Source organism: Girardinichthys multiradiatus, chromosome 18 (genome assembly GCF_021462225.1).
Source record: "Girardinichthys multiradiatus isolate DD_20200921_A chromosome 18, DD_fGirMul_XY1, whole genome shotgun sequence".
Taxonomy (NCBI): domain Eukaryota; kingdom Metazoa; phylum Chordata; class Actinopteri; order Cyprinodontiformes; family Goodeidae; genus Girardinichthys; species Girardinichthys multiradiatus.
Window position 1 is genome coordinate 11,065,807 of NC_061810.1, and position 26,388 is coordinate 11,092,194.

The 26,388-nt window shown below is 38.8% G+C and overlaps 1 protein-coding gene across 1 annotated transcript; it reads right to left on the reverse strand.

Moving 5' to 3' along the window:
- Window positions 1-402: 402 nt before the first annotated feature.
- Window positions 403-26,098, reverse strand: LOC124883460 (alpha-2-macroglobulin-like). The gene is made up of 35 exons (XM_047390558.1): window positions 26,004-26,098; window positions 25,716-25,896; window positions 25,431-25,587; window positions 24,210-24,262; window positions 23,977-23,997; window positions 23,466-23,631; window positions 23,302-23,386; window positions 23,055-23,196; window positions 19,266-19,383; window positions 19,030-19,139; window positions 18,784-18,951; window positions 18,448-18,666; window positions 17,079-17,139; window positions 16,833-16,978; window positions 16,584-16,733; window positions 15,582-15,725; window positions 15,377-15,455; window positions 15,106-15,271; window positions 14,697-14,922; window positions 13,259-13,385; window positions 12,997-13,118; window positions 12,723-12,774; window positions 9,044-9,127; window positions 8,760-8,936; window positions 8,379-8,454; window positions 6,396-6,552; window positions 6,199-6,273; window positions 5,148-5,310; window positions 4,874-5,061; window positions 4,414-4,623; window positions 4,164-4,282; window positions 3,182-3,272; window positions 1,330-1,398; window positions 1,141-1,246; window positions 403-1,021 (listed from the first exon to the last, which is right to left on the reverse strand). Exons 1-35 carry the CDS (start codon window positions 26,096-26,098, stop codon window positions 753-755), a joined length of 4,572 nt encoding a protein of 1,523 aa, XP_047246514.1. The 3' UTR covers window positions 403-752.
- Window positions 26,099-26,388: the final 290 nt, after the last annotated feature.

Sequence of the window (26,388 nt, forward strand, 5' to 3'; positions counted from 1 at the left end):
AAAAGAAAGAAAAATAAATCTTTTACAACCTTCCTGCTTGTTGTAATTGTGACCAGTTCAGAGTGTTACAGAACCATTATGACACTGGGACACTGTTTTAAACCTGGACTTTTCACAACCGTGGTTATCACATATGGTTTAACTGTAATTTCATTTTAAAACTGTATTACTAACTCCTGGAAATTGTAATTGTTTCATCCCTACCTCGCAGATTTTCAACAATTTTCTTACAGAATATGTAAAACACAACCTACATCCATTGCTTGCTTCCATTTTTACTTAACACACCAACTTATCTCACCCATGTTTGTTTCTGCCCATCTAAAAATACCAAACTGTCAAAGTGCAAAGCTCTATGTGTAGATCAGAAAATACACAGATTAAGGCAGGTTTATGGTCTCACTGAGATAACTTTATTATGCTTTAATGCTCCATAATAGTTGGATTTTTGTAATGCACAACAAAACGTTTCACATCTTGGCTTAGATTGCTGGAGAACACAAAACATGTAAATGCAACAAACAAGGACATATACAGTGTATATACAGTATGCATCTTTAAAAACATGGTGGTGTTTAGAATATGTCTGAATCACTGATGACCTTGTGCCTGTTTGCAATCTGAAAACAAGAGAATAATTTGTAAAATAAAATATTAGCAGTATAAAAACAGTGCCTGTGGCCAATTGAATTATCTGCTGATGTTTAAGCAGGCTGTCATGACAGTTGGACGGCTCCATCATTGCATTGGTCCTAGTGGTGGCCATGGTGATGATCGTGATCATGTTTGGGGTGGCTGTGAGGCTGATGGTTCTTGCGGCTGCTGTGCTTGAACCGGTGAAAGTGGTGGAAGGGGTTGTGGTGCCGCCATTGGTACCTATGTGATACGTGGTGGTGGTGGCTTTGGTGGTCATGGGACTCGTGGTGGTGGCCTTTGTAGTCGTGGTGATGTTGTTTGTGTGTGTGTGAATCCTTTTTACTGTAGCAGTGCTTTCCACAGTATACCGTCAAGCCCTGGACACCTTAAAAAAAAAAAAAAAGAAGTTTAACATGTTTAACCACAATCATTTTCAGTTGTGTTATCTGTTGGTTTGCTGAACAGTAACAGTCTGTTATATATACACATGCTGTGCAGTCTTACTTGGACAGTAGTAATCATAGATGGCGACCGTAGATTGCCTCAGGTGCTGCACCTCATACTCCTGAATCAGTTCCAACTCATGGAACACGGCAATATCCTTGTGTAACTAAATAAGAGAAAAAAATCTCAGCTGCAAACAACAAATCCAACCAGCATCATCCGCTGCAGTACACACTAACTTCCTCTCACCTCCTTTAGGTACACAAAAACATGGTCTTTCTGGTATTCGACATAGTTCACCAGCACTTCCTTCCTTAACTGTAAGGAGAAGACATTCAGCTACATGTTTAGGGTGCAGGATATACTACCAGTCATTAGTTTTAGAAACACTCTCATTTACTGGTTCTCTTTATTTTCATATTTGTATGTAGATTCTCACTGAAGGCCTCAAAACAGTGCATGAACACAAATGCAATTATGTAGCAAACAAAAAATTATAAAAGAACTTTAATATGTTTTATATTTTAGATTCCCTAAAGTAGCCGCCCTTTGCTGTGATGACTGAAATATTAATCTTTGGCTGTCTCTCAATGAAACTCAATGAACTTCTGAGAAGATTCTTTGGAAAACCATTTCAGGTGACCACCTCATGAGGCTCATGGAGAGAACGCCAAGAGAGCAAAGCAGTAATAAGAGCAAAGGGTGGCTATTTGGAAGAATTTAAAATATAAAAATGTTTGAGTCATTTAACACTTTATGTTTACTACATAATTCCATGTTTTCATTCACAGTTGTGATACCTTTGGTTGAGAATCTACAATGGAAATAGTCATGAAGATAAAAAGACCCATTAAATGTGTCTAAAACATCTATACACAACATATAATTTCAATATTTTTTTAAAAGCCAGCACATTTGAATTTACTATGGATTTTCTCTTATCCAGACAGGGTCAAAATTATACATAAAGGCTTTATTACAGACTCACACAGCAACTACAATTTGGTAAAATGTCTCAGACTCGTTGCAGTCATTAAAGGTTCTGCCATAATTCTGGCTAGATATTTGAGTACTCTATCAAAATTGATTTAAATGTGTTTTTGCAACTGACCTGTTTTTTATGCATATTCTACAAATTTTCCATATTTTTGAAGTTCTAGACTTTTGGGAGCAATCAAGTTTAATGCTCGGCTGCTTTATCCATTTCAAAATCATTTTCGGTGTGTGTTTGGGAATATTGTTCTGTTGGTATCCGGATTCTGTTCAAGTTAGAAAAATGTCCAATATCAACTCTTTTAAAGACAACTGAAATTTGCAGCCACCCACTTAGGCAGGCCAACCATCTTCAGACAAGGAAAAGGTACTTGGCCACAAAGACAAGACAGTATGTTTTCAGGGAATCAAGAAGAGGTTTTTGAACCTAAAAGTCCTGGTCAAGCATGGTGGTGGCAGCATCATACTGAGAGTATGTTTCAGTGTACTGGTGGCTTGCAGAAAGTTGATGGGTTAACACAGGAGGAGGACTATGTCAACATTTGTCACTTTAACCAACCTCTAAATTGTTTTTCTTGCACAGGTGTGGCAACAGGACAGGTATCCCAAACATACATCAAAACATGTTTTGGAAAAGGTAAAAGAGGAACTTCTAGAATGGACCAGAGTACAACCCTGTAGAAGATTTAGCAACTACATTAAATGTGGGTCTGTGGGAGGAAACTAACCTCCATATGAACTTTATCACTTCTACCAAAAAATGTTGTCAGAGATCCAGCCAGAATAAAGTTAAAAGCTTGTTGATGGTTGAAAAACTGTGCTCTATGTAATTTGCTAAAGAGGATTTGACTAAGTATTATAGTGTCATACACATTTAATTAAGCCAAAGTGTAATTTTAGCCCCATGTGGATCAGGAACTACACATTAAAATTGAAACCTCTGAACCTAATTCTCAGCTGTAAAGAAGATTCAGGTTGTCTGTTTCATCATCAGTCCACCGTGAAAATAACAACAGCTAAAAACGAAATCAAATGAAAATGACATTCATGCATGGAAGTGTATGTAAACCTCCGAATGCAACTGTATCAGTATCAGTACACTACTCACATTCCACAAAGACTCTGGGATGGGACAGAATCCGGAGGGTATTTCAATATCCAGGACCACCATGTTGGTAATGCTACGGTCTCCCTTGTATCTGTTAGGAGAGGATGAACATTGGCAGTCTCATATTGTTTTCAACATCAAAGCATTTTGTACAGAGTCTGTGAAACGAGTTAAAGGTGCCATCTTCTAACATTAGGTTCAAATAAGAAGTGTTCTTGGTAAAACGTCACATCAAAAGATTTGTTGTATCAACAGAAATAGATACATGTTGCTGTTTCTAAGTCCTATGGAATCTAAAGACCTTCGACAATTGAATCTGCTGTCAAGATTTTTTCTAGTGAGAAATAAAAATGACAATTTTTAAAATTTAAAACAAATTAATTAAATTGGGTCCTAGGTCCTAGGTTTACTCTCTCCGGCTTCCTCCTGCAGTCAAAACATTAATTGGTTAAAAGGTTAATTGGTTTTAATGAAATTGCCCTTAGATATGAGTGGGGGCCTGCATGCTCTTCTGTGTATTTATGTGTCCTAGTGACTGGCAGACTGTCCAGTGTGCACCCTGGCCTATTGACTGCTGGAAATAGGCAAACACCCCATACCCCCCGAAGGTCTACAAGAATTCAGCAGGCATAGGAAATGGATGGAAGGTGTTGTATTGTCATAATGAGGCTACAGGTTAGTTTGCTTTCACAAGTTTCTTCAGTTACTCCAGTTTTCCACCACAGTGCAAGAATATCACATGGTTGTGTGCTTGCATGTCTCTATGTAACCCTTGCAATAGTTTAGCGACATGTCCAGAATGTACCCCAAATTTTGAATAGTGACTGCTTGGAAATGGCCATCCCCAAATAAACCACCCCTGTGCAACACTTACCAGGGTTAAGTGGGTATAAAAAATGGATGGATGGATGCATGGATGGATGACAGATTGATGGATAGACTGGTTATAGTGTCCCTAGCAATAACTTGCTTGTTTACTTACAAGGACTTCAGCTTCAGCGTGACTAAACGTTCATGGCAACATTTGTGGATCACTACTTCGACTTCCACTCTGAAACTGCAGACAACAGCTGAAGCTGGGATGTTGTAAAGAAGAGTAACCTGGAAACCAGGTGAAAATAGAAAGTTAAGACAATCATTTTTCCAACAATATTATTAACAATCCAAATGTATCTCTTTCAAACAGAACAGTATGGTCTTTAAAAGCACATCCAGCAGTTCCAGTCACTGACCTGTACTGCAGTGCATGAAGTGCCCTCAGCCTTCAGCCAGTACTTTCCTTTTAGGTCTTGCAGCATCAGCCCCTGGTAGACCAACTTGTTCTGTTCATTCACTTGGAATGACAGGTGGTCAATGGGGGATGTCACTGTCACAGAGGTGGAACCTCGATTCTTGACCATAGAGCTGTATAGGGTCATAGCTTTAATAGCCACCGCCGTGTCCTAGAACAGAAAACACAGCATTTACTACCCCTGACCCTGTACATGATAGTTGATAATAAATGGGTGACATAATTTTACAAATGCAAATTATTTTACTCTAAAAACATGTTGTTGAGGGAAAACCACAGAGTGCTGGACATTTTAGAATGATTCATCAGTCTGTTTTTGACATGTTCAGTAAGTTAATTTTATTTTTCCAGTTGTGTCTGCACCTTTGAATGGCGTTCTGCTTTGTATTCTCATACAATACCTGAGAGGACTCGAAGCCACCGTAGTAGGACTGCTGCGTAACCAGCCACCTGATGATCCTCGAGGAGCAGGACAGGTCTCTTTCAGAGACAGAGCCAGTGAGTCTGGCCAGCAGCACGTATGAACTGATCTCCACACACAGAGAGGATGCTTTATGTTTTGGTGTCAGACACCAGTATTGAAGATCTCCTTAACAAGTATGCAGAAATGTTGGCAGTGCAAGCACCTGCATTGGTGGGGAATCCTGGATGGTTTGTATCAAGAGGCTGACTTACCCTCTCTTATTGCGACTGAGTCAAGGTGGTGCAGAAGCTTACTGTGAGCCTCCTGGTCTTCTGCCAGCCTGAAAACATATGCCAACAAGGCTGTTGTATAGGTGTTGCTGTGATCATAGATGTTCCTCTTCAGGCAAGACAAACTCCTCTTCACCACAGGATTCTTAACAGATGATCGAAAACAAAGGTGATCATTTTGTTTAGATAATTTTCAGTTGAACAGAGTTGAAAGGATTTCTTTCTTTTAGGAGTTTGGAACAATATTTGAGTGACTGAATTGTGCAGAGGTACATTACAAAAACGTCAGAGTAAAAACGTCGACCTGAATTTGGAATTATGCAGGATGCACAGTTGCACCAAAGACCGTTCTACCAGAAAGTTCTTTTGTTGGCACTGTTACTTCACAGACAGAAGGTTCTGGGTTCGAATCTTAGCTGGAGCTTTACTCTATGGAGTCTGCAGATTACCCATGAGCATGGGTGTGATTTCTTTACACACTCCTTAGACTGTACAACAACAAACATTTCAGGTTAAGGCTTGATCCAACCATGCCACCGACACTGGGGCCTTATCAGGTCTAAGAAGGTATAGAAAATGTATGGATTGATGTTCAACAAACTGCATGAAGTCAAAACAAATCAAGCACATGGAAAAAGTCACAAGCCTTTGACATATTATCTGCAGATCTGTAAAACTGAAAATTGGAGTTGGTTTTTGAATCCATTTGGACTTGCGTTTCTGCAGCTATAGGCACGGGCATCTTTTCGCCACCAAACTTATTGTTCTTTTGTTTAAGTTAGGAGTGCAAAAAGCAGAAAAGCTTAATGCCCCAAAATCTGTCTTGCAAACAAGTAAATGAGATGTTCTTAGTTGGGTTTTGAAAACAGTTTGAATTTAAATTTATTCATAAAAGATACAGAGTATTTGGTTGTTATGTACACTTCTTAAAGAGAAATGAATCTAGATTAAAACTAGTCTTGACAAGTCATGGTTTACAAAACTGGTGTTGGAAAATCAGACACAAAATCTCAGATCTATTAAATTTACTTACATGTGGTGGTATGTTCATTTCAAGGAAGGCGGCAGTGACATAAGCACTGACTGTCACTTGATCAGGCACACCACCCTGCAGAGACAGAACCATGGACAGTTTCAAATCTGCATAACTGTCCTTTTTCCAGGCACCATAAACAAGCATGATCTCTACTGGCACGCCCATTGCTGAAATCCTTTGGTTAATCAGGTTACCCTAATTTTGTTGTTGTAGAGTTTTCCGGACACTTTGAAACAGCCATCGTTAAGCTGCTGGCATTCCAGCCACTTCTGAGCCTCCTCCCTGATCTTCGGATCAATGTAGATAAAGCTCCGAGCTTTGTAAAACGTTACCATTACAAAGGCCGTGAGCCTGAGGAAAAGAAAACCAAAGATCGACAGTCAAACAAGAACCTCAAGAATAGAAAAAGCAGCATGCTAATATGGAAGAAAGAAATGGTAACGTTTCATCCAGCAGAGACTGCTGAGTGAGAATGCAGCAGAAATGAGATGCATTAACAGTTAGAACAGTGGAAGCATGTTGATCAAGTGAGAGGCCACATGAAGACAGAACATAAACAGTTTGCCTCGATGTCCCAAGCAAGGCATCAGCTATAGAGTCTACCTTTCACTGAGGCAACCTCCTTCCTCTACATCAAACAGCTGTGCAACAAGTTCATGTCACACCAGGTAGTTTTAAGGTACTACAACCACTACAGTTTTCTTCAAGACAACCTATGTCTATGGCTAAGAAGGTCGTTGCAGTCCATCCTGCGGTGAAGACTTCATGAATGTTCAGTTGAGCATTCTGAACTGGATGACTGGTAACTTAGTCATGCAGATTTCATAGATGCTTTGAAAAACATGAAAAGAAACATGTGATGTATGGCTACTAGAGTGGTCCTATTAGTAAGAAAGTAAGAATGGAGGTCGTTTTTTTAGTTTCCATGTTGTGTTGACAGAGTGGACTAATAATGACTACTCGTCAGGATGGATGACAAAACTTGGCTAAACAAACATGAGGCTTCCACCGCTGTGAAATTGTTTATGCAGAAGCAATTTGGGTACTAAGAATGAAAAAATAAACCAGATAAATTTGATTTGTGAGCACGGCTAGAACACTGCAACAGGCTAACCATTAACCATGAAGTTAGTTTTAATTTCAGCACTTCCTATTGATGCTAAAGGGATATTTCTACTTAAGGGCTACTCATTTTAATGAGTCTGAACTACATTTGATCAACTCTGGTACAAAATCTCAAACAATTAAAACTAATCAAACCTGCACTGGAGAATCCTACACTGAAAAAAGGATTCAGTAAATACAATTGGACATCAATGAAACCTTTAATCTATTCATGAAAGCACAGGGAAATAATTTTCAAAGATTTCTGACTCTGAGACAGAAAAAAAATATATATGAACAATTCAAACCTGGACATAATTATTCTACAAAGATTCTTTAAAACCACTTGGAATACATAAAATCTTTACCCTATTGGTTATAAATGAATCTTTTCTTAATTTTTCCCCAAATATGTAACAGTCTTGTCTCATTTTGTTTTAATGAGCCCAATATTGTGTATCCTCTCCAGAGCTGGATGAATTGTTACCACCTATTCCTGTCCAAGGCTCTTGGAAGGCAGAACTCAAAACAAAATAGTTCTCTGCTGGAAACATCATAAATGGAAAGAGCAGAGTTTAAAATGAAGTGGCCATGCAGTGGGAGGATAAAAACACCCTGAGCATCATTGGTCAGTACCTACCAAAATCAATGAGATTAGAAACCAAAAGGGAACAAATTCAAACTCGCAGTTCATTAACTTCACTGCCAACTGGTAAGAAATAGAGACGTACAGTTGCTCTCAAATGGATACAATCGTCTTTCAGTGAAATTGAATAGGATATATGTTAAGTTTTGTTGGAAAGATTTTAGAACTTTTTATTATGGTCTTATTCTTTTCACAAAGTCGTGGCATTTAAACAAGGGTTTGTAAACCTTTGACAGATCCTGTATGACCATGAGATCTGACTTTAAAGCAGTTTCCTATCTCAGGCTGTGAGATTCTTAAAGTTTGCAATGTTAACTGTGATTAACATGGAGCTTGAGGGCTGAATCATTCATTGTGACAAAATCTATCTTAATAACAAGTTATCAGTAAAAGATTTTGTGCTTTAACCTATCAGTTATGTTCTTACCAAGTGTTTCCCTCTCCTGAACCAAATGTGCTAAATGCATAAGCCTTGTCCATGTAGGTCAGTTGTTTTTGGTATCCTGCACAAGAACAGAAAGAGAACATAACTCATTATAATGTACATGGCAATAGTAGGAAAGAATACTGTCTTGGTGTGTGATGTTCATTAGCATGTTCATTTCTGTAAATGTGAAGTTGAAACAGATACAAACCTTATCTCTAAAAAGGCCAAAGAACAAACACAGACAGCAAGTGTGAAGAAGCTCAATTCCATTATGTTGCACTCGAATTACAGCAATTTATTTTGTGCACTGAAACAGTTTAAAGGGACATTTTTAAAACGTAACTGTAACACTTTTACTTCCCTGCAAAAAAAGTGACTTGCCAGTTATCAGAAGGTTGAGCCCCTTTTTCTTAGTTTCTTTGCACAGCTGGTTAGTCTTTCGAAGGTAATGCAGGATGTAAGTGTTGATCGCCATTAAAGCTATGTTCTGCTCCCCACAGCCATACGGTATATGCAGCAGATCACCCAGGTTCTTTAGACTCCGGCTGAGGAAGTCACCTGCACAAAAACAGACTCACGGTAGCTGATTGAGGACTAATGTTTTAGGTGTCTGGCCAACATTATTTGGCATAATCAACATGTTCTATATAATTTCATCAGTTTACCTGAAACTGAAACTTCAGCCGTCAGACTTCCATCAATCACATTGCGGGGGATTTGTGTGTCCAATTTTTCATTCAAATAGTGTCCTGCATACAGACAAAAAACAGAACTTTAAACAGAAGCAGAGATGGAGAATTGGTTTTAAAGCTCCTCACACAATGTTGCCAAAAGTATTTGTCTGTCTACCTTTACATGTACAAATCTGATGACATCTTATTTTTAATCTATAAGGTCCAGTTTGTTGATGGACCCAGTGTTGCCAGCAATATTAACTTTAACTATTCTGTAAACATCTTCCACTGTCGCGTTCTGAGGTTTGGAGTGACCAAAGCACAGACAAGAGCTCGGCAGCTGCATGTTTAAAGGAGTCTTCTTCTTTTATTCAAAGATAAGTTCAAAACGCTTTCCAAACGTAGCAAGAACATAGCAAAAATCACTGCAGGTACAAAAACACAATTCGAAACTCCAAAAACGTACAGAGTTGACTCTGCAGGAACATAGTAGTCAAAGCTTTAGACGAGGATAGGTGAACGAACCAAGGAACCAGCGAAGAACAAACAAAAACAGAGAGCTTATGAAGAGAGGAAGATGGAGTATGGACCAATGAGATACTGAGGCAGGTAATCAGATGAGAATGGAAATCAGGTGTGGATCAGGCTATAGAGAACTGAGGGAATCTGGATGGTTGCTAAGGTGACCGAACTAGAATACAAAGAGAACATGAGGGAAGCTAGGCAATAACATAACCAAATGAACCTGACTACAAAAACAAAACTATAAATAACAAAACTCAGGCAAACAGAACTAAGCAAAACTATAGACGAAGATAATAAACCAAACGAGACATAAGAACCTAGAATAATCATTAACTAAAGTAAACTGAGAAACTAGAGGGAATAGAAGAAATACCAAAACCTAATAATTAACAAAGAACCCATAAAGAATTCCTGAACGTAAATAAACCTGTGACCTAAACCACAGAAAGGGAACCAAGACCAGGAGGAACAGAGAAAATAAACTAGTAAACAAAGAGCGCAGGTGAACAAGTATTTAAACATAAATAAACACAGATATACTAAATGGGAAACTAAACTAGAAACTACAAGGAAGACAAAGGAGCTATAATAACAGCGAATATAATAATAGTCATAAGAAAACCATAACAAGTAATGGAAAAGAAACCACTAAAGGAACTTAGACAAAACCCAAACTAAATGAAAGGTCGAAAACACAAGACCACAACAAAGTCCAAAGATGTTGCTTCACGACATCCACAAGGTTTAGGAGTGTGTTCATAGTTAGATGAGAAAACCAGAATTGCAGCCTCCGCTTGAATTTATGCCAAAGGTGTTCGAGAAGGTTGAGGTCAGGACACTGTGCAGGCCGGTCACGTTTCTCCATACCAAACTTTATACACCTGCAGCCATTGATTGTAACACTGTAATTCAATGATTTGGTGGTGGGACCCAATACCTTTTGGCAATATAGTGCATGTTGGCGCATTGAAAAATGTGTCATAAAGGTTTAAATTTGTGGAAATGCAGGAGATTTTGAGGAACTTCAAATCATGTCACATCTTCAAGTCTGTATGTCACAGGTGTATGTATGTCTAAAGTATGTCTGTTCTGCTTTTCTGGTTTTAATAGTGTTTCTGGGATCAAGGATGTGGAATGCACAGTGTTCTGCTATGTTAAGACTTGGAGCATTACTTTTGCCAGGATGTCATACATTTTTTCCAATAGTCATAGATCAGCTGACCTCCTCGAATAAAGTTCTATTCTATTCTATAAGAGGCCCAAGTGGTCAGATAATTATTACTTACAGGGGTTGGACAATGAAACTGAAACACCTGGTTTTAGACCACAATAATTTATTAGTATGGTGTAGGGCCTCCTTTTGTGGCCAATACAGCATCAATTAATCTTGGGAATGACATATACAAGTCCTGCACAGTGGTCAGAGGGATTTTAAGCCATTCTTCTTGCAGGATAGTGGCCAGGTCACTACGTGATACTGGTGGAGGAAAACGTTTCCTGACTCGTTCCTCCAAAACACCCCAAAGTGGCTCAATAATATTTAGATCTGGTGACTGTGCAGGCCATAGGAGATGTTCAACTTCACTTTCATGATCATCAAACCAATCTTTCACCAGTCTTGCTGTATGTATTGGTGCATTGTCATCCTGATACATGGCACCGCCTTCAGGATATAATGTTTGAACCATTGGATCCACATGGTCCTCAAGAATGGTTCGGTAGTCCTTGGTAGTGACGCGCCCATCTAACACAAGTATTGGACCAAGGGAATGCCATGATATGGCAGCCCAAACCATCACTGATCCACCCCCATGCTTCACTCTGGGCATGCAACAGTCTGGGTGGTACGCGTCTTTGGGGCTTCTCCACACCATAACTCTCCCGCATGTGGGGAAAACAGTAAAGGTGGACTCATCAGAGAACAATACATGTTTCACATTGTCCACAGCCCAAGATTTGCGCTCCTTGCACCATTGAAACCGACGTTTGGCATTGACATGAGTGACCAAAGGGTTGGCTATAGCAGCCTGGCCGTGTATATTGACCCTGTGGAGCTCCCGACGGACAGTTCTGGTGGATACAGGAGAGTTGAGGTGCACATTTAATTCTGACGTGATTTGGGCAGCCGTGGTTTTATGTTTTTTGGATACAATCCGGGTTAGCACCCAAACATCCCTTTCAGACAGCTTCCTCTTGCGTCCACAGTTAATCCTGTTGGATGTGGTTCGTCCTTCTTGGTGGTATGCTGACATTACCCTGGATACCGTGGCTCTTGATACATCACAAAGACTTGCTGTCTTGGTCACAGATGCGCCAGCAAGACGTGCACCAACAATTTGTCCTCTTTTGAACTCTGGTATATCAACCATAATGTTGTGTGCATTTCAATATTTTGAGCAAAACTGTGCTCTTACCCTGCTAATTGAACCTTCACACTCTGCTCTTACTGGTGCAATGTGCAATCAATGAAGACTGGCTACCAGGCTGGTCCAATTTAGCCATGAAACCTCCCACACTAAAATGACAGGTGTTTCACTTTCATTGTCCAACCCCTGTACTTAAACAGAAAGTTGGTCGAGCTGCCAGTTTTATTTTCACTTTAAAGTATCCCGCCTTCCAAGGCAAGTGAATTTTCAACAGACCAGACAGAGTTTTTGCAGAGTGTTACATGAGATTATGTGATATCAAGTCATTGCTGCAATATTTGAGTATTGTATTGTTTTGTGTAAATTCCATAGCAGTGGCACATGTGCAGTGTACATGGTGTGTAAGATCTGCGGCGCTCACGATGTGGAATCTTTAAACATGTCTAAAAAATATGTTGCTGCCCATCTCACATGTTAATCAAATTACATATGATACAGTATCAAATGTGTGGGACAGAGAGGTTGAAGCTTTTTTATTTACTGCACAGTTAAAATGCAAGACTGATACACAATAGTGTGACGGTATATTAAACAAAAATAATCTTGGAGGAGGTGTTGAAATATAAGCTGTCACAACCCATGCTGGACGTTTAGCACCATTAACCTGATTCTTTAAACAGTTATTCTAATGAAAGATTTATATAATTATGCATAATGTAAATGAGACCCCTCTATTAACTTCTGTCATTTGGTTCTCCCAATTCAAAGTCCATACTGACCTTTTGGACAGAGCAGCCAGCTGTGTGTCTGTATTATCTCTTGTCCCATAGCCTGAGGAAGAGATTAATGACAGAATATTTACAATCAGTCCCAGTGTCAACTTCATCAAGGAAAGTTCATTTAATTTTTTTCTTTTGAGCAAGCCCCACCTCCTTAATAGAATCCATCAGTTGTTTGATTGTTGAGTCAATTATTTTTTTTAAAATGTATTTTTTCTACAACTGCCATAAAATATTAACAAAATAAAAAAAGACATATTGTGTCAACACCAACCTTTACTTTGAGAGATCGCGTCACAACAGTACTGTGACCACTTTCTGGCACGCTCACATCTTGATTGCAACAAGCAGTTCTGGAAGACACAGCCGTAGCATTCAGACTGACCGTCACATCCCCTGAAAGAAAGTTCAGCTCCTATTAATTCTTAAAATTCTGGGGATCAGAGAAATTGCATTGGGTTGTCTAAAGGAGTGAAGATAAGCTGAAAGACAAAGGACAGTCATCAAATCCTTCTCTAGCTAAACGTTTCCCTCACCTACGGATCTTGGAGACAAGGTCCAGCGGAGGATCTTGTGCTCACCGCCACAAAGGCAAAATATACTCTGGTCAGTAGACAGGGGTGTGAGGGTGTAATCTGAAGATGCAGCTGCAGTAACTTTGATCTGTTGATGAGAAAGGTTAGTTTATTTTTTGAACAGGCTACTTGAAGAAGCAAAATTATTGCATTTTTAAAATACTTTTTGTTAGTTTCAGGGGAACAGCTCTTGGCATTTGGGCCCCTTATGGATTTTTTAAGGCTGGATAGACAGTTAGTCTGCTGGGTCTCAGGATTATCTGAAATACCACCAATATTAACAAAACCAGTTGAGCAGTCTATTTAGGTCTCATATTGGTATTACAAAAATCTCTTGCAAATTGTACAACATACACTATATGCGCCCCACTTTTTCTCCAGAGTTGACTCTATCAAACCTACAAAGGTAATTATCATGGGGCTGTCATGTAACCTGTAGACAAGCCCATTTGGTGTTTGTTTTTCAGCTTATTTTCTACCTAAACAGGACCCATATGTGTATTGTGAATGTTGGGTGGGAGCTTATGGCATCCATTTACAGAAATATAGGCCAACAGTAATTATTAATGCTGGGATGAGATCTTTGGTATGAAATGAGCCATGGAGATTAATATCAGCACTATAAGCTTGACACTGTTTTACCTATATTGCAAGAAAGGAGTTAGTTCTTGATTTTCCCTCCTGTATTTTAGGCAGTCGACTAATAGAAGATGTCTCATGAGGTGACATATGGGTATACTTTAATAAAAGCATTGCAGAAATCTAAAAGCAATTTTCCCTCCTGTATTTTAGGCAGTCGACTAATAGAAGATGTCTCATGAGGTGACATATGGGTATACTTTAATAAAAGCATTGCAGAAATCTAAAAGCACTAAAAGCATCAAAGCCTTTACTGGGAAAGTTTATACTGAACAGAGATTTGGACTGCACGATAAAGTATTTAATTGTAAAACCATAGCTGAAAACTTCATTAGGTAGATTATAATTAACCCACATATTTTAATCATTGTATTTCCTACCACGTCCCCACCACTCTCTGTGAACTTTTGCGTCTAAGCTACTAAAGGTACAATCCTTTATGGGCATTAAGGGTGTTTAGCAGTCTGTCCAGCTAGCCAAACAGATTACTGATTTGTAGTATTAAAAGCCTGACACCTAAAAAATAAAACCCACCAGACAGTGGTCCCATATAGGGTGAAAAGTTGAGACAATTGAAAGGGCCCCTGTCAGTCAGGAATATTTCACTGGAATATTTAAAACTGATAACAGAAAATGCAGTTTCTTATTTAAGAATTTTTTTCCCCTTTCATCCAATATAGTGTACTGTTTCATCTCATGAGCCACTGTCTTGTTACAATCCTGCAATTATCTTACTAGTCCATGTAAAATCATCTTTTACCCTGAGGGATGTGGACAGATAGTTATAGATGACAGACTTCAGTTTGAACCTCTCGCCCCGGATCATGGAGTAAGGAAGCTTAAAATCCAATGAGAATGGCCGGAAAACACTGAGTAATACAGGATGGGCCAAACCAAATCCATGAGGTGAAATGCAGAAGATATCTGCATTCCAGGTGGTGATGACCTCTGGGATGGTGTAGGACACACAGGTTTTTCCATGCTGTCTGGAACAGCAGCAATACAAAAACACTGTCAGGTGGCAGAATCTAAGTATCTGATTAGGTGTAAAACTGAGCCAGTTATTTATTCCACTATAATCTCCATTGAGGCATATAAAACATTCCTATAGGAATCATTATCATTTTCCCTTTTTAAAATTATGAAATTCTTTTAAAACCAAAGCTCACCCAATTTTCACCAGGTCAAACAGCCAGGTCTCGGTGGAAAGCTTGTGAACGGGCTCCAGCAGATCATCATAACATTTATATGGAATCCTTCCAGGATCAGGAAGATGTGCCCCTTCCAAAGCCTTTCTCTCTGGATTGTGGGGTCCCCTCTTCCTTGATAACAAAGCTGGGAAATAGTATGTAAAGTTAAAAACAAGTAGTTATCCCCCCCTCATACACAAACAAGCCTTTCATGCCTGACATAGAAAAGATGTTTAAAAAAAATAAAAACCTTGATATTTTCTTCCTCTCAATTTGAGGCATGTGGGATTTTGGACGGCCAGGTTTGTTAGCAGCTGCAGTCCTTGATGCTGGAGTAAACAATGTACAAAATCAATAATAACATTAACAACAAAAAAAGAAAAACATTGGTGTGCAAGGACAAAAACAAGAACTATCAAAACCAAGACATAAAAGAACAGGCATGTTAGTCATACTGTGAAAACCGTGTTGGCATCATCTTTCTCTTGGTTGGTAAAAGCAAAAGCATGACTCCTTGGTTTCACCTCCACACACTCTGGTGTGTCCTGAAGCCCAGGAGGTATAGGGTAGGATTTCTTGATAGGCAGAAAGTTGTAAATCTGAAAAAAGCACATTTAAAATGAACAATTTCAAAATGTGTTCTTCTATAAATTTGTTGAGAAGCAAAATAATCTTTACATTTAAAGTTTCCTGGCACATTTTGTGTAATGGAGTTTTTTAAAATTAGAATAGAAAAAAATCCTGTAAAAAAACTGCTGTAAAATGTTTGGTTTTGACATCTCTTTGCTTTTCTTTCAGGCAGTACCTCTGTCCAGAAACCTTTAAATGTTCTCAGTACATGTTTCCAACAGCAAGATAACTGATGGTCCACCACCTCCAAGCTCCAGTTTCTGTGTAAATATCAGTTTTTGTAAATAACCCCCCAACAGATAGGTTCAACACATCTGTGTTATTAGCCCTTACACAACATACATGCAACCTTTTGGAAGAAAATAAATGCTAGAGTTTAAGTGGGAGTCAATACAACCTCTGGTGTGTTTATAGTTGGAAGTTGTTCCATATGTCCATTAATAAAACTTCAGTCCTGCTGCTGGATTTGTCCAATCTATTTTAATGGAGTCAGACTGAAGTGACAAGATTTGGTTCTTTTTTTCTATAAAACTTAACCAATCAGTGACCAGAAGCTAGTTTATGTAACAGTTTGCCTTGTCTGGCATAATAACATTAGCATAATCTGCTGTAATAGTTTTGAGATTTAAGTTCTTTTAAAATGGTAGAAGTCTTGGATTAGCTGCTGCCTCTGCCTGCAGGACAAAGTAATCTGGGTTTATACTAAGTGAAGATACCAAGAGACTCATCTACTGTGGGTAAGACATGAACTACTCATAACCTTTAAACACAACCCCACCTTATAAATTCAGAGCTATCCCTCATGCCTCTCTTTGCATAAGACTTACCTGATTTGCGTCCAGATCCCCTGCATTCGCCCTTGCGAGGACATTCAGATCTATGAGGCTCACACCACACACTGAATTCTGCTGGGCCTTAATGCACAATCTGACATCTTCACCAGGGAGTGCTGGAGATGGTGAAAACTTTGAAATCACCTAAAATACACAAAAAGCCCACAATAAATGCCATACATTTGGTATTGTTCAAATGCGAAGTGTTTAACTGGTATGGTCAGGACAGGTGGGGCCTCTAACTTTATTCCTGAAGCAGTCCTTGGTGTAAAACCTTGCGCTGTGGGCGAGCACTCTCTCACAGTCGAGGACAGTGTATGCCACAATTTGGATGGAAGGTGCAAAGTCTGGATTCATTTTCAAACTGAAGGAGAATCGGCCCTCGAACTCTACAAAAAGCAAACAGAGCATTAACTGTTTTTTTTAGACAGCATTTTTAACAACTGTACACCAATAGAACTAATGTTAGAGCAGTGGATACTCTCATACTTTCGGGGGACGAATGAAGGTGTTCATATCCTTGGAGTAAGATGTGTCCTCTGGACAAGACCTGCAGAGTTTGACAGACGTTCCCAGTTATAAATAATGCACTGAGATACTTCTTAAAATACTCCATGTACTTAATTAAGCAAACAGCTTAATAGATCACAGTACAAGCTAAAGTAGCTTAGTAAATTGTGGGACATTGGCAAACAGCTACTACGACTACTTTACTAAAGAAAATGTGAACTCAAGGTAATAAAATTTTGTGACTTAAAACTTCTAGCATTCATACTCCATTCAAAGGATAATCTGATATGTGACAGAAAAATTGGGTCAATATTAACATTATTTCACACATTTGGAGATCATCGATGGGTACAGAAATGATTTGATTTGCAAGTAGCTTTCACATCAAGAACATCATCAAGCAATAAGTGCAATCTCAAGGCAAACCATTTGTTACAGACAGTTGCTAAAGCATCTGACAATCAGACAAAAAGTGAGAAGTCACCACATTTTTTAAACACAAATAAGGCCTCATAGATGTGTAATGCAGCATTATCAGCACTTTATGAAGTTTAGGAGGTGTTTTGTGGTGTAGATGAGAGGTTGTTGCAACTGCATGGCCTGTCTGGCATTAAAACACTGCATGTGTGTCTGTCCCAAAATGCCACCGATATCAAACTCTGTCAAATGCTGGTTCTGTGCTCTAATGTGCATGTGAGCCATAACCCATGTCTGGTGACCTTCACTTACTGTTTTGACTGACTGTTGCTGCTCCAGCAACTCCCTGATAACATTATACTGTAGCTCCACTAGTGATGCGACCATTTATACTCATTTATACTCTGAACTGACATGCCAGATTCTTGCCAATCTTATGGTTCATATAAATATTACATATGTACCAAATTATGCCCAAAACCATATAAACCTTCTGGATGCTTAAGCGTTTTTGTCAGTAAAGGCACATTTTGTAACCTCACCAGCGGATGCCAAGAGGAAGGCTCTAAAATGCAGGGCAGTATGCTTAGCCATGTGCAAAGATTTGACCCTTTCTATGAATATTTATAATACTTAACTGATTTGTTCATAGGCATGAAATGGAGGTAGGAATGAACAAAATGGCAGTGCATAGAAATTGGAATTGGCAACAGGGCGAATTGACCTGAAGCCCGTGACGAAATATATTCTATATATTCATGGAATGATTATATGTTTTCCTCATTGAATCTTCATAGTTGTACTTTGCCACATATGGTAAGTAGTCTCATTTCAGTACTACTAATCTTTCACAAAAGTGTTGATTTTTGGAAATCTTGTAGGGGTTTATTCTCTGTGGGGGAGAAACATAGGAAAACTGAGAATCACTCACCAGATATATTATGTCCAGAAAGTCCTGATTGTGTTGCTCTACACTATACTCAATGGTGATCTCTTCTTCTTTGAAGCAGTGAAGTGGTTTGTCAAATGAAAGAACTTTGAGAAACCTGCATGTGTGGGGACCAAGACAGGACTTATCCACTTTGAACCATGCAATGTCATAGTAAGTAATTTTATGTCCAGGGTGCTCCACGTCTTTTGTGCTGCTTGCCTATTTATGCAAAAATCACAGGAAAAAAAGAATGCAACAAAAGGAGATTGTAAGGGAACAATTCACCAATACAGTCTCAGTTGTAGTTGCACAAACACTGTTGTTCTTTGTACTTACAAAGAGATAGACCTCCCCTCTGAATTTTTCTGTGTCAAGAGAAAAGGTGGCGATTCCACTGTGATCTGTTTTGACAGTGTCCATGAAACAAGGGGAGCCCTTTTTACCCTTGAACAGGTACACTGTCAGGTGAGGGACGGGTTTGCCGGGGTAATCAACAGCTTTAACCTGGGCATGAAATAAACACTGTGAATCACTGAAACTTTTAACAGTCTCGTCCAATGCTGCTTCACATGTTGAACTTACTTTTCCAACTAAATCTTTTCCTTGGGTGTAGGTCTTAGGAACATGTTCAAAAAACAACCTTCCGATGAGGTATGTTATCTTTATCCTCTCCCACTGTGTGTGTGAAACACCTGAACAACAAAAGGCCTCCATATTAAAATACCCAACATGCTTCAACATTGTTCAAACGAACGTTTTGCCCTCAGAATGAGCTGGATGTTCTTTGGGGGTTGAGACTTAACATAAGTGGGACTTACATGTCAACTTGTCCACCATTGTGGCACTTACATCCAGCACATCCAGCAGTAGCTTTGGGTCATGTCTGGTGAAACCGGACACTTTAAAGGTGAAGGTGGAACATCCTTTGTTGGATGTCTGGGAAACAGAAAACAAAGAGTCAAACGTGTGCTCACCATCTCGAGCTACGTTCACACTGCACGTCTTATTGCACAGCTCTGATTTTTTTACCGCAGTAACATTTAGGTGCATGGTTTTTTTGCATATATAATTAGAATGCAACCATGTAAACAGTTTACAGGCCTGAGGTGATCCCCGTGCAAAAAAGAGGTAACATCTAAAGCAGCTTGCTGTGTTTATGTAAGTAAAGATGGATGCTGCATGTGTCAATGTTAACACTGAAGCTGTTGTGCAAAAGGTGCTAACAAAATAATGACTAGCTCCATCAACCATTGGTCATGTAAAAAAAAGCCATTTTCCGTAACAATTTTATCATTGTGAAGCATTACGGGCATATATCGGACTGAGTGCAGTCAAATGGACTCATGCACAAATAGTAAATCCATAAATTTCATTCCATGCTGAGCACATCTAGCTTCTGAAACTTAAAAATGTTATTATAAATCCAACAAACCACTGCTTGTGCATTTGCCTCCTCATCGTCGCCCATCCTTATTAACAATGCCACAGCTACATTTTGACTGTGTGACAAATACATTTTGCATTTGAACTGCACATCAAGTACAACTTCGTTTGGTCTCCCAGCAACCTGCATATGCCCAACTTGGGGCACTCCACAGCTAGGAGTTCTACGAGTTTGAGATGATGGGAGGTGTGTTATCACTGAGGTAACGGCGTTCCTAAAAGACATGGCAAGCTGTTGCAGCCCAGAATCAACCCCGTAAAATCTATCAAACAAGGTATGAAGATCATAAATAATTTCCAACACCCTATATTCTGTTTTACTTTTTTTTAAAATTATGGTTCTGAACTTGAGAAATTATTAAGGTTTTAAAAGCAGTATTATTATGGTGTGAAAATTATTACATAACTTTTTTTTTTCTTTAAAACATTTTATTAGAGTTAGTCTCCTGTCCAAACACTAACCTCTGAACAAAAATGAACTGTTGAACTCTGCCTACCTGCAGGAACCCAGTGACTCTTTTCACATGGCTGAGGACTGATGGTTAGCCCCAAAGACTGTGAACTTCATCTCATTCTTCGGAACTAAAGGGGGGATGTTGGGACCACAGCCATGGATTGCAACATGAAAACTCCGGTACAAACTTTTCTGGAAATTTCAAAATAAATTGCATTTAACCGACTTCCAGCACAACTTCAGAAGGGGAAGGGGGTAACAGCGGACTTCCCATGATGCCACTGCCCGTATAAAACCCCCACCTTTCCAATGGTCCAATCTCTTCCACACCGGTAATCATCGGGACAGGGGAGGCACAGCGCGCTAATGTCTCTTTGCTGGCAAACAGACAAACTCTTCAAACTGGATCCAAGAGTGTCATACGGTCATCGATCATATGCAGTGAGTTAAGTACGGATGAATTACTGTTTGTGTACCCGGTATTCATTCATATAAAAGGGAAATGAAGGTATAAGCATTGCTTGACTTTCTCTCTGAGGCCTGCAGAAGTAAACTGTGTTCCAGAGAATTCCCTGCAGAGACGCTGTCTCTACGAAGCCGAGTGGAGTGGTTTTCCCAGTCTGGAAAGAGGACAACAGAGACCGCATCACTGTGGTAACGTGCAGTTTGGTTGGCCCAACAGCGAGCCGCCCCCAACAGCTCCGGAGGTTATCGGAAGCTAACCTAAGTTCAAAGTGGATGTTTTTTCAAACTTCGTCGTCGCCCGGACAACTCCTCAGCATGGTTCATACGAGGTTAGGGTTTGGGCAGAGTAATAGAGATATTTAGGATGAAATGATCTGAATGTTTTCATTTTATGAAGTTTGGTTTTGTTTGTGTGAAACTCAGCTATTTTGGTGCTAGCAGAATATCTGCAGCACACGTGCCCTGTTTGTGTTCTTAAAGTTAAGACCAACTTTACTTGAAGGGTGATTTTAAGATTGATCATAACGCGCCGTCTGCACTTATGCATTTTAACCCTTTTATTAACCCTGGTATTTTAAAGCTGTGTGTTTGTTTCTGGTGTTAAGCTATCAGCTTCTTTTGTTAGCTTTAACTGCTAACAGCTAATGAAACACCATTAAGCCCCATTTCTTCAGAAAGATTTGTCTCTATTCCAAAATATTCTCTTAATAAAATTTATTTAAATATTATTTTAATAAATAAAGGCAGCTAATGAGACACCGTTGAGAATTAGTTATTCAGAAGGTTGGTTTTATTCAGCAAATCATTCTTTAAAACATAATTTTATTAAAATAATATTTTATCTGATCTTGCATTGTGAATGGTTGTCTAAACGTTTGCTGATTATTGCTTAAGTTGGTTCCAAGACTAACTTAACTTCATTTCCAGATTCTTCAAGATAATCCTTGGTTCTCAAACATAAACATTGCATAGTAATGTTGCATCACTCTTTTTGGTTATGATTTCCAACCATCTTTAATCAACTTGTTTATATTGTACATAGCCCATTAGTCTTCATTATTCTTTAATTTTCCTTGGTAGTTTAGTTGGATTGTTTTAGCATAGTAAAGAGTTTGTTGATTGAAATATGTTTGACTTTGAGTTGACTTATTTTTGTTAATATATTCTTGTATTTTAAGAAATTGTGTGAATACATTCCATGTGTGTGCAGAGTTTATGCTGTTCAATAATGTCAGAGCTCGTCTCACACCTTTCTATTTTGTCTTAATACCATCGCCTTACTGGGCTGGTATTCACAGGATAACCCTTAACAGACCGAACTATTATTAGATAAAATATTAAATTATTAATATTAAATATTAAATAATATATTCAGATTCATAGTCACAACAGTTTGTTTTATGTTCTTTGAGAGATGATTTCTGGAACAGCCAGAGCAGTGGCAGGACCCCATACATATAGCAGCGTTGGTGCCAAAAGTTGCATGGTACTAAGTTGCATGGTAGTGTTTTTGCACAGTGGATAGTAATGCTGAATGTGAATAATATCTGCAGGGAATAAAGGGGTTATAAAGGCAGTACAACAATAGGTTTAAATGTGGTGATGCTGAAAATAACTACCAAACAACACAATACCGGTTGGAAATTGGCCTATCAACTCATAATTTATTTTATTCTTTAACAATAGTGGAAAGATTAAAAGACACATACAACCTCTAAAAAATGAAATCAAATGTGTCTCAAGGTTGCTTTGATTGGTTTTATACTCGATAACTGGCAACTGCATTGGTTTTATCACTTCATCTCTTGAATCTTTTATAGAATACAGTGAGATGCTAAATGCAATGTTTAATGGTAAACGGACTGAACTTATATAGCGCTTTTCCAGTCATACAGACTGCTCAAAGCGCTTTACACTGGCGCCACATTCACCCAATCGCACTCACTAACGCTCACACATTCATACCCCGATACACAGATCGGTAGGCAACTTGAGGTTAAGTGCCTTACCCAGGGGCACATCAACATATGGCAGGAGGAAGCTGGAATCGAACCCACAACCTTCTGATTGCAAGACGACTACTCTTCCTACTGAGCCACAGTCGCTGCAATGGTTATTTACTCTATTGGAAAAGAGCCCTTTTTTTTTTATAAAACCGAAGGAAAAAAATAAATCTAGATGGCACTTTCTTAATTATTTAGACTGCTTCTGCAGTGAGATGCGACAGTAACCATAGCAACTTTACCTGCTTTTGTTTTGTCTTGCACAGAGAAGTTAAGCTGACGTCATCTTTACGGATGAGGGCAGTGGTACAGGAGTTCTGGTTCTTTAGAGGCCTGCAGACCCTCACTGTAATATTTCCATCCACAGGCTTTCCATAGTGGTACCTAGAGGAAAAGAATGCCAAAAATCACTTGGTTCATTAAACTGGATCTGCTTCTGGTTGGCATAGAGACGAACTTGTCTTTTATTATTTGAAGACATGTACTCACTTTGCGCATACTGTAACTTGAAATGTGTCCTGTCCAACACTTACTTCTTTAGGGATGGTAACTACAATGTCAAATTTAGGCAAACCTGGAAACAAAATATATAAGAAAAATGTTTTATTACCAATACATTACACAGGAAAATAAAGAAAGAAGCTTTAACTCACCATATTTCTGGACCTTGAAGCTGTGAAACACTCGTCGTTCACCTATTTGTGCAACAATTCTGTAGAACCCCTCAGGTGCCCCGTCACCCAAAAGGTAAGACAGCTGCAAAATGGTCCCTTCAGCTGTCTGATTTGCCCACTGTGCTATCTTGTTGTTGTACGGATCCTATCCACGCACACAAATCCAGAGAACATGCAGTTAGGAAACCAGTAAGTTGGGTTTGGAGAGTTCATAAGCATTTGTTTTTACAAGATCATCAAAATCGGAAACAGATTTTTACTATTTCATCAATTTTATCCCCTCTTACTGTTGTTATTTTATGACATTTATTCCTGGTGAGGTTTCTAAACCTATACATGTACAGGTGAAGCAGCTTGATTGTAAAATAACCTCTGCCTGAATATGCTCTGTATTTATTGAAGTGATTTCAACTGATTTAAGATATTCCAAGATAGTTAAAATTAAACATTTATCAGAAAAAAAAATAAAGCAGTTTGTTTGCTTTCTTACCTTGATCAAAATTATGTTATACTGAGAAAGAGGAGAGATAATTTTATGTTAAAGAAACTTTATATGCATTTGCATCAAGATGATAACTTCAGTTTATTATTTAAATGTTTTTTTTTTTTTGTTCTGCAAAAGCACTTTTTAAGAGAGTTGTTTCATTACAAACTCTAGAAATAGAAGCAATCGTTTAGCTTGACACTGCACTAGGTGAAAAAAGGGAGAATGGGAATACTTACATATCCAATGCTCGGTTTCAAGTTCGTGTCCAGTGTGACCACTCTAAATTGCACTGAAATTCACAGAGATTACATGAAGGTTATGGAACCATACATGAAAACCCAGACAACCTAGGCTACCAAAACTCTTCAGTTTTAGTGATGGAGATTGCCTTGGAGCAGATATGACTCAAAATAGTCCCAATGATCTGATACATTATGAGTCATAGTTATCACCTCCTTCTGGCACAGTCGGTATTACAGTGATTTGACTAGAATCCCACAAACCATTTTTGTTTTCAAGAAAAAAAAAGACATCTGGGGAAGTGTAGCCAGTCACTGGTTGATATCACTAATTCTGGGGTGCAGGCTGTGGGAGAGCCCACATTACCACTCTGACTGGCAGACAGACGAACAAGAAATTGAGACTCAAACCAGTCATCACTGTGCAAAAACGTTCAATTCTATCAAAACAATTCTTCAGCCATTTATAAAACAGCCTTCTGGTGATCATGTGTACTAATTTTTACAATGTTTCATTCTGTCTATTTCCAGGATTGAAAGAAAAAAACTCAGTGTGACATGTAATAGGAGTTAATTAGAGACTGTGTGTGTAACCTGTATGGGGTTAGATTTCACAGAAAATCATCTCTCCTAAAAGCAGTAGGAACACACCAGATAACATACCTTTGATGATGAAATTGGACATTGGTAGGTGAAATGATGGGGAAAAATTGAATTTTAGAGCTTCTAAATCTTTGAATGAACTCGGTGTGCTCACTATCATCAAGAGGCTTTAAAAGTTAAACTTTTCGTTATCTTACTAAGCATAAAAAAGGGCTACTACCTTTAAGATTGGCTGATTTATGGAGCACCAAATGGAGATTTTTTCCACCACTACTTTCACCGTAATCCCAGTTTTGTCTTTATAGAAATTTGTTCATTCTTCCTAAATTGAGACCCATGTTTTAATGAATTTTTGTGGAGCTTTTCACAAATTGTGAAACAGAGGAATGATCAGTCAGAACAAACTTGGTAAAAAAAACGACTTGAACATGCAAATTTCTTCATATATTTGGTTGTTATAACACTTTCCAATTTTCCAATCATTGTATTTAATTTAATACTGATTTAAAAGAATATGATCATTTGTTATAATGAAAGTATTTGAAGAAAAAAACTACTTGCACAATACCATACTTTCTTCCTCGCTATCATGATAGCAGATCAGCTCAAAGTCACCTGTCTGTTCTGGGTTGTAGATCGGTTTATCTGTTTGGATAAATGTCTTTGGTTTAAAAACCTTGATCAACACTCTCTTGATTTCTCTGGAATAGAAATCGTTGCCCTTCACTGATACTTCAAACTGCTGCTCCTCCTCTGCTTCCACAGAGGGAACCTGGTTCAGGAAGACATTTTAAAACCTTAATTTTCACTTGAAGGAATATCAAACAAGCCATGTATAAATCTTTTACTTATGTTTGAGAAAACTTCCTCTATGTTCAGTATTAAATGTTGGGAACTCACAGAAAACTGGAAGCATTTATGGAAACCATTGCTGGTTCCTTTCTTCAGTAGAATCTTCTGGCTGTCCTTGCCCGTCAGATGGACCTTTACCAACACAGCGGAGCTGGGCTGCGAGAGGCTCACACAGAAGCTGTTCTTTGATCCAGATTCAAGAATGCCTGGAACGCTCACCACAAAATGTCTACAAATGAACACGTTAACACATACAGCTGTAACTTCTTTGGGTTCAACATGGATGACAACAACATGCTCAGCAAGAGCACTTCAACATTTCACACATCAACTTACATCGGACAGCTGGTGCTACCAGTTGACGGTTGACCCATGTTCACCTGAAAAAACAAGGCAAGTAGAGTCCACATCTGAGTCCGTGGCTTAGCCATGACTGTGATGGTCCCTCAGAGACAAGAGCTCTAAATAGGTGACAGACAAGCTGAACTCCACCCATCCACGTCCATACCAAACACTGTAATCCGCCAACTGTGGCTCTTCCTTATCTATCTGTCTCACATTTTACTCAGAAACCTCAATGTAACGTGGTGCATAAACCACTTTTCTGTTTTACCTTCAGATTGATGATCCCAAATGAAACATCTACCTTTCACTGTTCTGTTCACAATACTGAAAGGACTTAAAAGAAAAGACCAAAATGCTGCATTGAGAATGGCAGTCA